At 41.4% G+C, this 16778-nt stretch overlaps 1 protein-coding gene across 1 annotated transcript in view; it reads left to right on the top strand.

Moving 5' to 3' along the window:
- The first annotated feature begins 208 nt into the window (after window positions 1-208).
- PDE11A (phosphodiesterase 11A) overlaps window positions 209-16778 on the top strand; it is a 216051-nt gene continuing 199481 nt past the window's right edge. Inside the window, exon 1 of the mRNA XM_084643060.1 lies at window positions 209-1511. Within this exon, the coding sequence (XP_084499186.1) occupies window positions 705-1511 (807 nt within the window). The 5' untranslated portion in view covers window positions 209-704. The remainder of the gene's footprint in view (window positions 1512-16778) is intronic.

The raw sequence follows: 16778 nt of genomic DNA, 5'->3' as shown, positions 1-16778 counted from the left end.
GTCATCTAGTCCAACCCCCTGCTCAAAGCAGGAGAAGAGGGGCACCCGGCATAATCTCAGTCACTCCGCACCGCTCACTCTAGTGAGTATCCATGCTGCTGACTGTGTCCCTGGTATCTCCACTTGCTCTTCCTCCCCCCTCCTCCCCTCTCGACTCACGCGTTCTTCCCTCCCTTCCCACTCCCGCCCTCAGTGGTCTGCTGGCTGGGTTACGCAGGAGCAGCCGCAGCAGTTCGCAGAAGGGTTTGCAAAAGCGCTTTCGGATCAGTGCATCCCGGGGAAGCCGCGGCCGCACCTTTCCCTGAGGAAGTGGGGGGGGGAGCAGGAGGACCTGGCCCAGAACCAAGCGCCAGACCAGGGAGCGGGTAGGAGGGGACAAGGGAGAACCGCGGGCCAGGGCAGAGCAGAGAGCCGGGGCCAGGTGGAGGAGGAGCAGGAGGAGGAGGGGGGCCAGCCTGGACGAGGGCGGAAAGTCAGGCAAACGTTGCTCCCTCACTTCTGGGCAGCCTCCCCACCTCTGAGGGAGGGACCGCTCCCTACGGCTAAAGCGGGCTGGGAAGGTGGGTGATCTCCTCTCCCTTCTGCCATGGTTCATCGGGGTCGGAAATAGTTCGAGGCAGTTTCGGGAGCGGTCCCAAGCTGGGAGCGGAGCCGGTGTTGTGAGGCGGCGGCGGCGGCGGCGGCGGCGCTGGAGCCCGGGGACCATGTCGGCTGGCAGCCTGGACTTCGCTGCGGTGGAAAGTTTCCTGGACCGGCACCCGGAGCTGGTGGAGAAGTGGCTGAAGAGGAGGAAGTCGCTCGCCGCAGCGCCTCCGGGCACCGACAGCGCCGCCGGCGGCCCTGAAGCCCGGCGAAGCAGCGGCAGCCCCAGTCTGGGCCCCGCCAGCAGCTGGGCCAGCAGTGGCCCCGGGGAGGCCAGCGCGGCGGGTGGGCTGCAGCGAAGGGCCTCCCAGAAGGAGCTGAGGCAGAGCTTCGCCAGGTCCAAGGCCATCCACGTCAACCTGACCTACGACGAGCACGTGCACGCCCGAGCCCAGGAGCCCCTCAGCAGCATGCGGAGAAGGGCCCTGCTCAGGAAAGCCAGCTCCTTGCCCCCGACCACGGCGCACATCCTCAGCGCCCTGCTGGAGTCCCGGGTCAGCCTGCCCCAGTACCCGCCCACCGCCCTGGACTACAAGCGCCACCTCAAGGAGCACAACGAGCGCCAGTTCTTCCTGGAGCTGGTCAAGGACATCTCCAACGACCTGGACCTCACCAGCCTCAGCTACAAGATCCTCATCTTCGTCTGCCTCATGGTGGAGGCCGACCGGAGCTCGCTCTTCCTGGTGGAGGCAGCTGCGTCGGGCAAGAAGAGCCTGGTGTCCAAGTTCTTCGACGTGCATGCGGGCACCCCACTCCTGCCCTGCTGCAGCACCGAGAACTCCAACGAGGTGCAGGTGCCCTGGGGCAAGGGCATCATCGGCTATGTGGCAGAGCACGGGGAGACAGTCAACATCCCAGACGCTTACCAGGTAGGACCAGGGCTACCCATAGGGTGTGTGAGTTTATGGGCACAGAAACTCATGTGCTGGCCACCTGTGGGGACTCAAGGCCCAGCTGCCTGCCTGCCATGTGCCCCTCAGTTTGCGGGGACCTGAATCATAGAATCATAGAATATCAGGGTTGGAAGGGACCTCAGAAGGTCATCTAGTCCAACCCCCTGCTCAAAAGCAGGACCCATACCCAATTAAATCATCCCAGCCAGGGCTTCTTGGGTGAGTGAGGCTTCTTGGCTTCTGGAACAGTGTGACTTTCCAAAGGGGGAGCAGGGCAGGGCAGCAACACTGCCCCATTACTGCTGCCCTGTGCATAAGCTGTGTGCCCTGGGAGGAGGGGGGGGAAACCTAGAAAGAATTAAATTTTGTAACCATAGGATTAAGCCTGACACTAGGGAGAAATCCCATTCCCTATCCAGCACGCTGAGCTCTTAATCAAATTGATAGGTAGTGAGATGTCAGGGTTTCTGGGTGGTGGCTCTGCCAGGCCCTGGCTAGGGCAAGCCACTTAACCACACTGGACCTAAGCTTACCCACCTTTTGAGTTTTCCTGTTGGTTGGGGACAGTCACCGTGCATTCAAACACTAACAGATTACTACAACAGTGCAATGTGAGATTGCATCAGTGTCATGATATAACGTATTATGATGATGGCTTGTGGGCTTCTGAAGCTGGTTTCGGGAACCATTGGTTTAGTAGTAACCAGGAAGGGAATATTAACTCAGCAGTGATAGAGAATAAGGATAATAATAATTTGCACTTTTATAGCAACTTTCATTAGAGGTTCTCAAAGTACTTTGCAAAGTGAATCAATCCTTAAAACAACTCTGTGATGTGAAGTATAGAAATATGCTGGATCAGGAAGAAAGCTATGAGCTTGTTTAAAACCAAGCCATTTATTCAAAAATCCTTTCTCTGTCTGTCAGGCTCTGGCAAATCCAGTCTGAACTAGTATTTGTGTACCTCTCCCTAGAGGTGGCTTCAAAGGGCTGATAGCTAGAGGAATTACATTAGCAACCCCCTCCTCCTAGAGGCATTGCACGCAATGTACACACACATGCACACAATTTCATTTTTAATACAACTGTCCCCCAAAGGTACTAAACCTAATTCAGTAAGATTTAATTTAGTTCCATAAGGTTTGCCCAGAATCCTACAGGACATTGTCAGTCTGTCACAGGCTACACTGTGCCCTTAACACCACAGCCATGGGGAGAGGGTGCTGACATGGACCTTCTTGGAAGAACACAAGCCCCTCTGCCACCCACAAACCCTACTTTGGCAACCACTGCAGATAACTTATTTTAAAACAACTGTGTGATGTGAAGTATAGAAATATAACAGTACTCATTTTACAGCCAGTTAACCTAGCCTTATCAGCCATTCTGGATTTTGTGGATCTGTTCTAATTTTACTTGAGCAATCTCATGCCTTGCAAGTAATGCCTAGGTCCCTCCTAGGGGACAGTTCTAGGGGTCCCTCCTAGGCATTACTTGCAAGGCATGAGATTGCTCAAGTAAAATTAGAACAGATCCACAAAATCCAGAATGGCTGATAAGGCTAGGTTAACTGGCTGTAAAATGAGTATTGTTATATTTCTATACTTCACATCACAGGGTTGTTTTAAGGCTTGATTCACTTTGCAAAGTACTTTGAGAACCTCTAATGAAAGTTGCTATAAAAGTGCAAATTATTATTATCCTTATTCTCTATCACTGCTGAGTTAAACTTCCCTTCCTGGTTACTACTAAACCAATCTAAAGATAAAATATTTCTGAAAAGCCTTTGCATGTGCCCCTCTGGATCAGCACAGATTTCCAAACCTATTTCTGAGAACAAGGTAACAACTCCCATCTCCCCTTACAAGGACTTTCTCCACCACTTCAGATTACTCACTTTGAACTCTGAGGATGAAATCCTGACCTCTGTGAAGGTGATGGCAAAACTTTCATGTCCCATTGACGTGGGTAGGGCCAGGATTTAACCTTGAGCTTTCTGAATTTAGATCAACTTTTACACACTTACACACACACACACACTTTCAGGTTTCCTACTTTTCTTTTTGCTTATTTTTCCTTTCTGTTACATGTAAAACAGGCCTCTCTCACCCAATTAGACATGGAGAGCTATATAGGATTGAGAAATAAATATATAGCTTCATAGCTGGGACTTAAATATTTTAACTGCTTGATGATAAACATTTGCCCAATGTCTAATCTTGTCCTAGAATAATAAAAAGCAAACATACAAACAAAAATTAACAGTTGTTCCTGAACCATTCAGGGAGAAGACTGGAGATTAGAACAGAGCGTTTTTTAAAATACAGGCCTGTCAGGATGAATTTTTGAGTTTTGAGTGATACTATTTATTATTCATCAAGGACCCAAAAGTGTGGTAGGCACCTTAGATGCATAAGTTGAGACAGGTCTCTGCCCCCCAGACTTTACAAACTAAAGAGAGAGAGAGAGAGAGAGGTTAAGAGAAAGGGATATAACATATACAACAAACTGACTGAGGACAAATTTTGGCACTCATCTGATAAATTCAGATTTTTCTTCTTTTCCCTCCCCATTATTTGCTCCCCTTCCCCCTCTGTTTCCGATCCAGCCCTCCCCTCTAAACCATCACCATCATCCCTCCCCACCTGCTTGCCGTCTCCCTATCTTCTTTCCCAATCATTGACAGTGTGCTGCCTATGAGATGGTTGCAACATGAAGAGATTAAAGCAAGAAGTAGCTAGCCAGGAGATTCCCTCAGTAGTACTAAGTGTCTATAGTATCGAAAGGTACTGGAGTTTGCTAGAGCCAGGGTCTGCCCCTCACTATGTCATCTGTTGTCTCTGGGTTCATGGAGTCTCTGGACAGCTCCAGGTGCTTTCCTTGCAGGAGGTGAGGGGACCACTGGTGTGGCATGGAGTTTCCTAGGGATGAGGGACTAGACCATTTTAGTCTCCCTTGCCCTTTTTCCTTGAAAGAGCTCAATTACTTTAATAGATTTATTTGTACATGGCAGAAAACGGAGAAAAATAATCAAGGCATATTCTATTAACTGACCAATCAATATTTATTTTACATTCTACTTCTTATGGCTGGCTTCTGTTCATTGTAGTCAGACTAAAAGTTTATACCTAATACACTTCTCTATGTGCTTAAACCAACAAATATATACTTATTGAGGAAGAGGGTAGAGTCTTGGGCCCTGTTGTCACCTTATTTACATCAGGTTTACACTGTTGCAACTTTCATTGACTTCAGTGGAGTTACTTCTGATCAGCTTTGGCATCAGAAGCTTCAGTCTCTGGCTTCATTGAGGGTTTTGTCTGAGAATAGAATTGAGGATCTGGCTTCTCTTTTGATTAACCAGTGTGGTTCTTAGTTAATGCAATTTATTTTCTTGTACCTGGCAGGCTTGTGACCATTACATATTATTAAAGCAAAAGGAGATCTACTCTATTTAACACTAGCAAGAATAAAGACTCCTAAAGAGGCTCTGATACAAGTGCAAAGACAAGTGACAGATGTTCCCTTTCAGATCATTGCTAGTGCTTTCAGATCATTGTTAGTGCTCATAATACACTACTTTAAAATTAATAAAAATGTGATATGATTAGTCAGTGTTAATGATGAAGGTGTTTGATCAGCTGTGAAGTGAAAAAACATCAGCAGGTAGCTTTGTCAGGCTGACAGATGGAGGAAAAAAGGATGACAGAGTAGCATTCCTTTTTTATATTAGAGATTGACCACAGTGAAGTCAAAGAAATATTGAGAGATATTAGGTAAACAAACACCTTTAATTTCATTTAAAGATTGTGTTTCAGAACATCATAAAGCAAGTTAAAGAGACAAAGATATTCCCCTAACATTCAACTGGTTTACAGATAAGTGAATTTAATTAGCAAGAAATTAACAAGATTTAGGCGGTTTATCATTCAATGTGTCAACCATTGCTTTTACTTCCACAGGGCCTGATTAAACTCCCATTGAAATCACTGGGAAGTCATTCCATTAATTTCAGAGGAAATTGGATTGGGCTCTTGTTACAAACAGAGTGCCTTCAACTTCCACTGAAGTCACAGGGAGTTAAGAGTGCTCATCATGTAAGATTGGGCCCTCAAACTTTAGATCCCAACCCTGCACTGTGATGTGTGGAGATAGGTCCCCTGTGCCCATACAAAGTGCCACTGGTTTAAATAGTTTGTAATGACTTACATGGTGTTTTCAAAGAGGATATGATATTTTTGTTACAAAATGCCTTTTTCTGAAGTGGAATAGTCATGAAATCAAATAATAGCTTGAGGCCTTAATAGTGAATCTGGTGACGGTTAGGTTATTGGGCTGGATCTTACAAACCCTTACTCATGCTAGCAGTCCCATTGAAGTCAATAAGACTACTTACATACGGTACTTACTTCGCAAGATTAGGACCAGAATTAGTTTTAAATTGGAAGATTGAATAGTAATAAATTTTTATTAATACTAAATAACTAATTGGCTCTATTTCCCCAAGGTAACGATTTATGAAGTTTAAGAGTCATTAAACAAACATTTCTGAGGCTAGCAGAGAATAAAAAACATTCAGCGTATGAAAGTAGGAAATTCCTGCTGATGAATGTTATATACCTTAGATTCTAGATGTTGCATGTTCAGTTCTATTATTTCATTTCTTCATTACATTTCCTTGTAAGATAAAAGGCATTTTTAATTAAAGTGAAATATCACATATTTCAGCTTAAAACAAGCCTTTAGAAATGTACAACAGCAGAAAAACTGAATACATTATAATTTTGTGCTAAGTCATTTATAAAGATAAATTGTTATTAGAAAGTTTGTGCTAATGAAAATTTTAAACTTGGATGAAGTGCAGATATTATTGGAAAAACATCCTTTGTTTTAGTTTAAGAGTCCAGTCTTGCAACTGTTATTCAGAAATAATCCAACTGATTTGCAAAAAGGAATTTATCAGATTCAGTTTAAAAAAATGTGTGTATGCTGGATTTTGACATATGGGGCTGCTTTCATCAATAAGACTCAGCAGGACTACTCTTGTAATGCTTCTCACTATCTGTGTATTTCTTTGAGACTTACTCCAACTGGAACAAAAAGTAGGTAGTGTAATTTTTTGGAACATCACTGATTCTCAATGGAAAAAATCTTCATTCTAAAATTGCAACGTCTCTTAAATGAGAATGTTTTAAGAAGCAGATTAATATTAATCAATAAGGAAATTTGGACCCAATCCTGCTGAGTACTAAACTCCTGCAATTTGTTGTTTTCACTGAGAGTTGAGGGTGCTCACCACTTTGCGTGACATGCTCAGAACCTGGATATAACTTTGTCCACTATAGGGGGTTGGGAGGGTTGTACCGCTTTAACTACACCAGTACATCTTGTGTATGTGGATAAGTCCTGAGATTCAGCATCCCTTCTCCCGTCAGCTGAATACAGGGAAAGCTACAGCTCATATTTCAGGTTATCCCACTCCAGTTCCTTCAACAGGGTCTAGGAGCAACAACAGGGAAGTCTTGACCTGTATTTTTAATGTGAAAAACAAGCAGGAAAAAAAAGTGAGAAAAAAATGCTGTGAGGCCATCATAGTACATCATAAAGGTGCAGTATTTGTGCTCAGCTGCTGGAGTAATGAGTGCATTATAAATACATAGATGGCAGGCATATAGAATTCATCTTTAATAATTTGTTTAAAGTATTTAATTTAGGTAGCTTAAAGTTATCGATTTTCAAGACATTGGTCCTTTTTCCTCAGAGTGTTTTACTGCTTTTAGTCCTTATTTATGGATTATTTCCATTTTACCCCAACTTTTGTACGTCAGCAAGCAGAGCAGCATTTTAAATATTGTAGTCACAAGAAACATTAACATTATCTGAAAGATAATTTATTAGTTTAGCTGTACAAAACTGGGAAGCTAATTTGATGGCATCCCAAACCCTTCCCCAGATCAGTGAAAACAGCTCACTCAGTAGAGCAGTAAGTATAGTCTCAAACGGGTAAAAATGACATTCTGCCAATGGCAGTAAAAACAAGGGGAAAGGGTACTATTATGATCTTGTATTAAAATCATAATTATGAAAAGCGGTTTTAGAGAAAGTAAAACATGAGTTTTTAATGATGTGGGGGAAAAGAAAAAGAGCTATTAGAAGAGAAAAACATCATTTCACTTGGAAGCTGGTGGGGTACAATAGAAATAAAACCAGGAATCAAATGGTTTTTCCAACAGAAGTAATGCTTTATAACAGTACATAAAAACAAGTTACCAGAAGCAAAACACAAAGCCTTGCCTTCTGTGCTGCAAAATCCCTGAAAACTTAAATGCAAACATCTCCAGAATGGGGTTCAGCAAAGTCCTGAAAACCTGAATGTGGGAACTTTCCTCTCAGTGGCTCCCCAGTAGCAATTCTTATAGACCTTCTCCTTTGTACCTATGCAAGGAAAGGGAGAAAGAAGCCAGAGGAAAGTCATTTTGCCTACTGGGAATGTGCTATTGCGCTGCACTCTGGCACAATTTGTTCTTTATGTATAATACACAGATCCTGATAATATAGAATACATGGATTACAGCTCTTGGCTGGATTTTTTTCCTTATCATCATACAGTAATATTACAAAGACTCACACTCATTTGTGTAAATTTTTTAGGCTGGGAGTTCCCTTGTAGGAAAGGCCTTTTAGATAACAGAAGGGCATGAGCAGATAGGAGCTGCATTTTATTGTGCAAGGTAACCATTAGATATCAATATCAGTACTATATCTCTTTCAGTTTCACAGAGTTGATAAGTGATTGTCAGCATAGGGCCTGGGAGGTACAGTTCAGTTTAAGGGAAACATTTGAAGAATTGTTTTATTCAGCAGCTTTTAAAAAGCAGACATCAGCTGGTAGTTGTGATGCTCTGTGCCTCGGGGGAACACCCAGCACCCCCATGTTCATCCTTGTAAAATGATTGTGTGGTATCCAATACAAAGTTTGTCATGTTGGGTGTCTTTGGAAGGCTCATGATGCACTGAGCATTGTTGTTACAGTGATGTTATAGGTTATAATTTCATGTATGTAGTTATGAGGCTGAAAATGTAGCTTCGTGGCTAAAAATAAGCCCAGGCAAAAATTCTCCAAGAGCAGAGAGGCAGTTCACACCTCATCAGGGCAGGTAGGGGACAAACCCAGCCCAGCCTCACAGGAACAAAGGACGCTGGCTTAGGCAACAACAAAAGGCTCTGTTGTACTCTCGAGTGAGTCACCCTCCCCCCCCTTCCTTTGGCCAGTTTGGGACTGGGATGAGGTAATGCTTACCTGAGTCTTGAAGGGGAGTGGGGGTGGGCAAAGCCAAGAGGGAAGAAAGAACATGATAAAAGGGAGAGACTTTGCCATGCTCTTCCTCTCTCTTCCACCTACATCTACAGACACCACCACAACCAAGCGACTGAAGGGCTGATCAAAGGGGAGAGCCTGGTTGAAGAGCAACCAGCCAGCCTGTGGTGAGAAGCATCTAAGTTTGTAAGGGCACTGAAAGTGTTAAGATCAGCTTAGAATGCATTTTGCTTTTGTTTCATTTGACCAGGTTGACTTGTTATGCTTTGACTTATAATCACTTAAAAATTTATCTTTATAGTTAGTAAATCTGTTTGTTTATTCTACCTGAAGCACTGCATTTTGTTTGAAGCATGTCTGAGACTCCCCTTGGGATAACAAGCCTTGGACATATCAATTTATTTGTTAAATTGATGAACTCATATAAGCTTTCAGTGTCCAGCAGGCATAACTGGACACTGCAAGACGGAGGTTCTTAGGGTTGTGTCTGGGACCAGAGATATTGGCTAGTGTCAATCGGCTGCACAATCCAAGGAGCAGCTTACATGCCAGAGGCTGTGCGTGAACAGCCCAGGAATGGGCGTTCTCACAGCAGAGCAGGGTAAGGCTGGCTCCCAGAGTCAAGGATTGGAGTGACCTAGCAGATCACCGGTCCAGATAACACCAGAGGGGGAACATCATGGTAGTGTTATATTCATTCCAGTACTAGCCAGTAATATTCCCTTCCCCAAGGGTAGAATGATAGGTATTTTGAAGAGCAGAGGTCATAGAAACATGACAAACAAGATAGACAATCAAACAAGAAAAACCATCAATTACACAAAATATTGCAGAAATGAATTCAGAGAATTTGTTAGGACATTAAACATGAATGGATGCAATAACAGGAAATGGAGAAGAGAATTAAAATAGAGAATTAAAATTAAAAATTTAAGATGAAGATTTAATTTAAGTTGAAGTTAAGGTTGACTGTATGAAGCAGTACTTCATGGTAACAAACATTGTATGGATGTTGTAATTATCCCCAAACCAAATATTACAAACCCAGGAAATTCCAGTATTATAACTTTAACTTTGAACATGGTAAGATAAGAAATGCAAAGTTAAAGCACCCGAACAACCTTTACTCTGCCCTGTAGTGATATATGACCATGTAATAACCATATAGTTCTGATAAAGGTATTTTAGTTTTTGTGGTCCCAGATGAGATTAAACTGATTTTGAAAGACACATTAGGTTTTTTCATATATTTGTTTGGGGGCCTTAACTGTGTATTTCCACATCTAATTTTAGAGGTTCTGAGCAGCAACTCCAGCTGCAGCAAATCAAAATTGGAGGTGCTCAGTATCTTTGCATAATCAGGCATATCTTTATTTTTGTTCTCGTCTTCATTTTCCTTTGTCCTCTTATGCTGCAGAATTGTTTCTGTTCATTTCTTAGTGTGTTTGTTATATGTGTATATATAAAATATACATATGCATACACAAACAAGAGAAACAAAAGATAAGGTGAGTAAAGAAGCAGCAGCCAAGAATTAAAATGAAACTTGAAACAATTTAGAGAAATATAAATATTAAATTCCAATTCCTTTAACGTAAATGAGCAAAAAAGTCAAGAAAGAGGAATTCCAAGGAGAAGCCAGCACTGACAAGTCGACACAACAGTACAGAAAAGATCTGGAAGAAGAAAGGTAATGCGGCGATATTTTGGGATAAAATCTGCAACATGCTGAACACCTTCTTCAAGGTGTTGGCTGCTCTCAGTTCAATGGGCAGAGCTGAGATGCATATATAACATTTACACATACTGTGAGGTGAGGACACTCAGAAGTTCACAGTAGGTGCTTAACACCTTATAGATGTAAATACATTAGTAGCTCATTTACCTGAATGGCTTTTATCTGGAACTCCCCATTAGCCAGACATATTTTAGGTCTCACACATGCATTATTTTCAATGAATGTTCCCTCATTTGTCCGCATAAATTCTTTAGTTTTCCATTTTGTTTAGATATTCAGTAGATATCACTGTATTTATTGCTTATTAAAGCTCTTTTATGTTATCCTTTATACCTTTATTAGTCTGTCCACCAGAAAGATGGCCTTAAAGATGATACTGAATATAGGTTATCACTTCCTTAGAAAAATAGGAATACTATTTCAAAATTATGGCACTCTCATAAAATCCCATACTGTAATGGGAATACCTTCTACATAATGTAGTTAAATTATACATTTGGTTTAAATAGAGCAGTTACCCTAGAGCCAAAGGCCCAATCCTACCGTTCTCACTCAAGCAGAAATTCCATTTCAAGAACAAGGACTGAATAAAGACTGTAAGATTGTCCAGAATGATTCTGTAGCTCACGAAAGCTCATGCTCAGATACATTGGTTAGTCTCTAAGGTGCCACAAGTACTCCTTTTCTTTTTGCAGAATGATTCTGGTATCACTTCAAGTTTATCTGTTCTCTAAAGTTTTATTGTCTTTCAATTTTCCATGGCAAATGAGTAGTTCATTTTACCTGTTCATAGTTGCATGCTATTGTATATATTTTTTCCCTTGAGGAAATCAGCTTAATGTAATTTGTTTACAAATACACTGACCATTTATACAAAATAAATTCATTATCAGCTTTATTTTTCATTTTTAAATACTGTTATATTATAAACATTTCAAACTAACAGTCAGATGCAGCTTCATAGAGTAGGAGCTCTACGCAGCTCAATCCTAATTTAACAATGTACAGCGCAACATACTGAGCAGTATCATTTCTTATCATTAGGAAATATTTTAAGAGACTTTACTCAAGTTGACAGAAGTCTCTAGGACCCAGATCCTGCAAACATTTAACCCCATTTGTAACTTCAAAAGTAAGTAGTTGCATTGAACTTATTGGGACTACTGAAACACATAAAGTGCACATGCATAAATGTTTGCAGGACCTAGGGCTAAACCTGTATGCAAATTCCATTGAAGTCAGTGGAAGTTTTGTTATTTACTTGGAGATACAACAGGCCTAAAGCCATTCAATAATTTGTATACAGTGATCATGTCTCTTTAGGGGAGTGACTTTGGGGGTTTGAACCACATCGTTAAATTGGAGTGGAGTAATGGCTAGATCAGATGGGCTCCCTGAGCGGGTCTTGGTATGGAAATGGGGGTTGTTGTATGGAAGAGTTTGAGAACCACTGTTCTAGACCAGATAGTAATGGAACTGATGCGTCAAGGTTTAGTATGACAGGAACCTGGGTTTGTAAAAACTGATTACCTGACAGATCATATTTCTTTGATAAAACTACAGGTTGTGGAGATGAACACAGAAAAGCTGTCATACCTGGTCAAACCACAGGTTCATCTAATTTGATATACTGTCTATGGTGGTGTCATCAATACCCTTTGGTTCAGAGGAATGAAAAACATCTAGCTCAGCAGTTCTCAAACTTCATTGCACCGTGACCCCCTTCTGATAACAAAAAATACTATGTAACCCCGGGTGTGGTGTGTGTGGAGCTGGAGCCCTGCTGCCCCGGGCTGAAAACTTTGGGCTTTGACTTCAGTCTGGAGTAGCAGGGCTCAGGCTTCAGCTTCAGCTCTGGGCCCCAGCAAGTCTAATGCTGGCCCTGGTGACCGTTAAAATGGGGCCATGACCTACTTTGGGGTCCCACCCCTCTGTTTGAGAACAGTTGATCTAGCTAATAATGTGCTTAAAAAAAGTTCTTCCTGACCCCTGCTTTGATTAACTCAGGCTCTGAAGCATGAGCTTTAATTATGCATGTTATTAGCTTAACATTCATATCTACAATGTTTTTAACTGGTCATGAAGCTATCCACTGTTTTTAACTCAGCAATAGTATTTCATCATGAATTTCTTGCCAGTGAGTTGAGTAGCTTATGTTGGTAAGTCAAACATTATTATACAAGAAAACAATGCACATAGATAATGGATATACAACAAACTAGTAAATGAGATAGGTTTCAGGGCTGACATACAAAAATTCCCAGCACATACACAAAAATAGATTATGTATTGCATTGAAACAGTATCACTTCTTGTAAGATATTAATGCATGAATGTGGTTTTGATACATTGTACTGCAGGGTATGCTATTAATAGGAATGATATTCATGAGCTGTAAACAGCAGTATTTTTGTTCTTTCTGCTGAAAGCTTAGTGAAACTTAAACATCTGAAATTGAACAATAAGCTCCCTTCGGGCCAAACCATGTTACTTATTTGAGTTTCTCCACAGCTAGAGGAATAAAAGTTTAGGCTGTTAATTTCAGTTAACTCATGTAATTAACTTAAAAAAATTAACTGCGATTAATTGCAGCTTTAATCGCACTGCTAAATAGAATACCAATTGAAATGTATTAAATATTTTGGATGTTTTTCTACATTTTCAAATATATTGATTTCAATTTCAAATATATTGATTTCAATTGCTCACTTTATATTATTTTTATTACAAATATTTGCACTCTAAAAATGATAAAAGAAATCCTATGAGGTGAATTGAAAAATACAAGTACCATAATGCAATCTCTTTATCGTGAAAACGCAATTTACAAATGTAGATTTTTTTTTGTTACATAACCGCACTCAAAAAGAAAATAAAGTTCACTCAGTCTTACTTCTTGTGCAGCCAATTGCTAAGACAAGCAAGTTTTTTTACATTTACAGGAGATAATGCTGCCCTTCCGCTTATTTACAGTGTCACCTGAAAGTGAGAACAGACTTTCACATGACACTTTTGTAGCGGCATTGCAAGGTATTTACATGCCAGATATGCTAAACATTCGTATGATCATTCATGCTTTGGCTGCCGTTCCAGAGGACATGCTTCCATGCTTATGATTCTCGTTAAAAAAATAATGTGTTAATTAAATTTGCGACTGAACTCCTTGGGGGAGAATTGCATGTCTCCTGCTCTGTGTTTTACCCGCATTCTGCCATATATTTCATGTTATAGCAGTCTCAGATGATGACCCAGCATGTTGTTCGTTTTAAGAACACTTTCACTGCAGATTTGACAAAATGCAAAGAAGGTACCAGTGTGAGATTTCTAAAGATGGCTACAGCACTTGACCCAAGGTTTAAGAATCAGAAGTGCCTTCCAAAAGCTGAGAGAGACGGGGTGTGGAGCATGCTTTCAGAAGTCTTAAAAGAGCAACAGTCTGATGCGGAAACTACAGAACCCGAACCACCAAAATGAAAATCAACCTTCCGTTGGCGACATCTGACTCAGATGATGAAAATGAACATGCACTGGTCTGCACAGCTTTGGATCGTTATCGAGCAGAAGTGATCATCAGCATGGACGCATGTCCTCTGGAATGGTGGTTGAAGCATGAAGGGACACATGAATTTTTAGCACATCTGACACGTAACTACCTTGCAACACCTGTTCTGACTTTCAGGTGACATTGTAAACAAGAAGGGGGCAGCATTATCTCCTGCAAATATAAACAAACTTGTTTGTCTGAGTGATTGGCTGAACAAGAAGCAGGACTGAGAGGACTTGTAGGCTCTAAAGTTTTACATTGTTATTTTCGAGTGCCGTTATTTTTTGTACATAACTCTACATTTATAAGTTCAACTTTCATGATAAAGAGATTGCACTACAGTACTTGTATTAAGTTAATTGAAAAATACTGTTTCTTTTTTCACAGTGCAAATATTTAGATTAAAGAATATAATGTGAGCACTGTACACTTTGTATTTTGTGTTGTAAATATTGTTTAACAGCACAATTAATCATGATTAATTTTTTTAATCACTTGACAGCCCTAATAAAAGTATACTAGAAAACACAATGGCATGTGAGAAAGGTGGGGCACAGCATGGTAGGTTAGGGGTTCATGTAGACCTGTGTTTAATCAGAGAGATTACGAGAGGAGGTCCTCTCGTACCTTGCTGACTAGAGACTACTTCCCCTCCCATTATGATTTTGTAATTTCCCTATGTCAGTTATATTCTCCAACTGTGATTTTCTAAGAAGCCTAAGAGAGTTCAGTGTCCAACTCCGATTGTAGTTCAAATGGGAGTGCCTTAGTTTCCCCTGAAAAAATCTCTGCCTAGTTGAATACATAATGTTATGAAAGTGTATGTTTTTAGCTGTCTTTACGGTGACAAATGTTTTGATCTGTTTGGAAAACATTTGTCACTGCATCAAGTTTTGTCTGGTGCCAGTGCAGCTTTGTTCAGGTCTCTGTAGGTGCAATAAAGCCAATGGATCCAGCCACTTGAAGAGTCCCCTGATTTAGGGAAATTCTTGTGTGACCTAGGTGAATGATCCCAGGAAAATATAGGCCTTTCTAGATCATAGGCAGCTCATTAGATAATGAATAGTGGCTTAGGCTTCTTTGTCCACAAAGTTCCACAAAGAGTAGAAGAAATCCTTTTACTAGCTAGCCTATGTCTACACTAGCAACTGCACGACAAAACTTTTGTCTTTCAGAGGTGTTAACTCCCACCTCCCAAAAAAGACAAAAGTTTGGCTGAAGACCAGTGCTGGTGTGAACAGCTCTTTGTCAGCAGGAGCGCTCTCATGCCAGCAGTGCTAACGCCGCTCATTGAGGGAGGAAGTTTTTTGTCAGCAAGCGAGCCGACACACAGCGGCTACACTGTGTGACTTTTAGCAACATGGCTGTAGCCACACAGCCCTGTCGCTAAAAAGCAAAGTAAAGTTAGGTTGAGATCCAGAGAGAAAAACTAGTTAAGGGTAGTTATGCTGGTGCAGATCTGGAGTTAAAAAAAACAAAAACAAAAAACCACACCAAATAATGGAAGTTGGTGATACAATTGAGATCAGCCTGGCCCTATGGTGGAAATCAGTGTATACAAATTTATATTAATTGAATATCTGGTCCTAAGTCTGCAATAGTCTAAGCTGTGTACAAGATTCTATCCTGTAGTTTATTGGGAAAAATAATTATAATGATATTTTCTGCTTCAGTAGAATTGACTTTCCATATGGAAGGAGGTCTCATTGTAGGGATTGATGTCCCATCTTACTGAAAATCATTAACGATCTGTTAAAGGAGCTTATGTGCCCATTACGATTTGCAGATAATACTAAAATTGGAGGTGCTCAGACTAGGTGCTGTTAGCCTGTTTCACCCTTTCCTTATCTTTCTGCCAGAGACTGTTAGTTAACTTAGAGAAATATGACATTCTGATTTGTAATTTTAAAATAGCATGTTGGAAGTCATTTTGCTTTGTGTTTTTGCTCCAGCAGCCTGAGTACTAGTGGCTGTAGTTGTTTTTGTAGAGTATTTGCATCACTCTTCTTGAGAAGAAGCCTGTTAACCTGCAGATCCTCCTCATTCTTATTTTTGTCAAGAACTTCAAAGAGTGTCTTAGTTCTGCTGTAATAGCCTTGCAGCTAGCTTTCTGCTGTTTTGTGGGATAAGGTAACTCTTAATTTCAAACTTGAGTAGGAGCTTTTTGTCTGTGCACACTTGTTTTTCCACTCAGACTGTTCCCATAAATTTAACACATTAAGATGTGCCTTTATACTTTAGCCTCTTTTACAGAAAGCCTGTAGATTAGCATTAAGACATAATAGCTGGGAATATATTCAGACAGTGGGCTCATTGTGTATTGTACTATGGGGGTGGCCAAATTTACTAGTCCTCCGAGTCACATACGACGATCTTCAGAAGTTTGTGAGACCGGGCAACACATGCCAGGAGCAGGGGCTTCAGCCCCGCTCCTGCTGAAGCCCTGAGCCCTGGCAGGTGCGCCCTGCTGGCAAAAGCCCTAAGATTCTCCCTCCCCACTGTGCAGAGGCCCCTATCACACCACCCCGCTACAAGGCAGAGGTCCTGTCCAGTAGGTGGAGAATGGGGAGTCTGGGTGGGCTCTGAGTGCTGCACTTTAATGGTAAAAAAGCCACATGTAGCTTGTGAGCCACAGTTTGGCCA

The sequence above is a fragment of the Lepidochelys olivacea genome, assembly GCF_965140295.1.
Source record: "Lepidochelys olivacea isolate rLepOli2 genome assembly, chromosome: 11".
NCBI lineage: Eukaryota > Metazoa > Chordata > Testudines > Cheloniidae > Lepidochelys > Lepidochelys olivacea.
The sequence above is the reverse complement of the archived record's forward strand: the minus strand, read 5'-3'. Positions and strand labels throughout refer to the sequence as shown.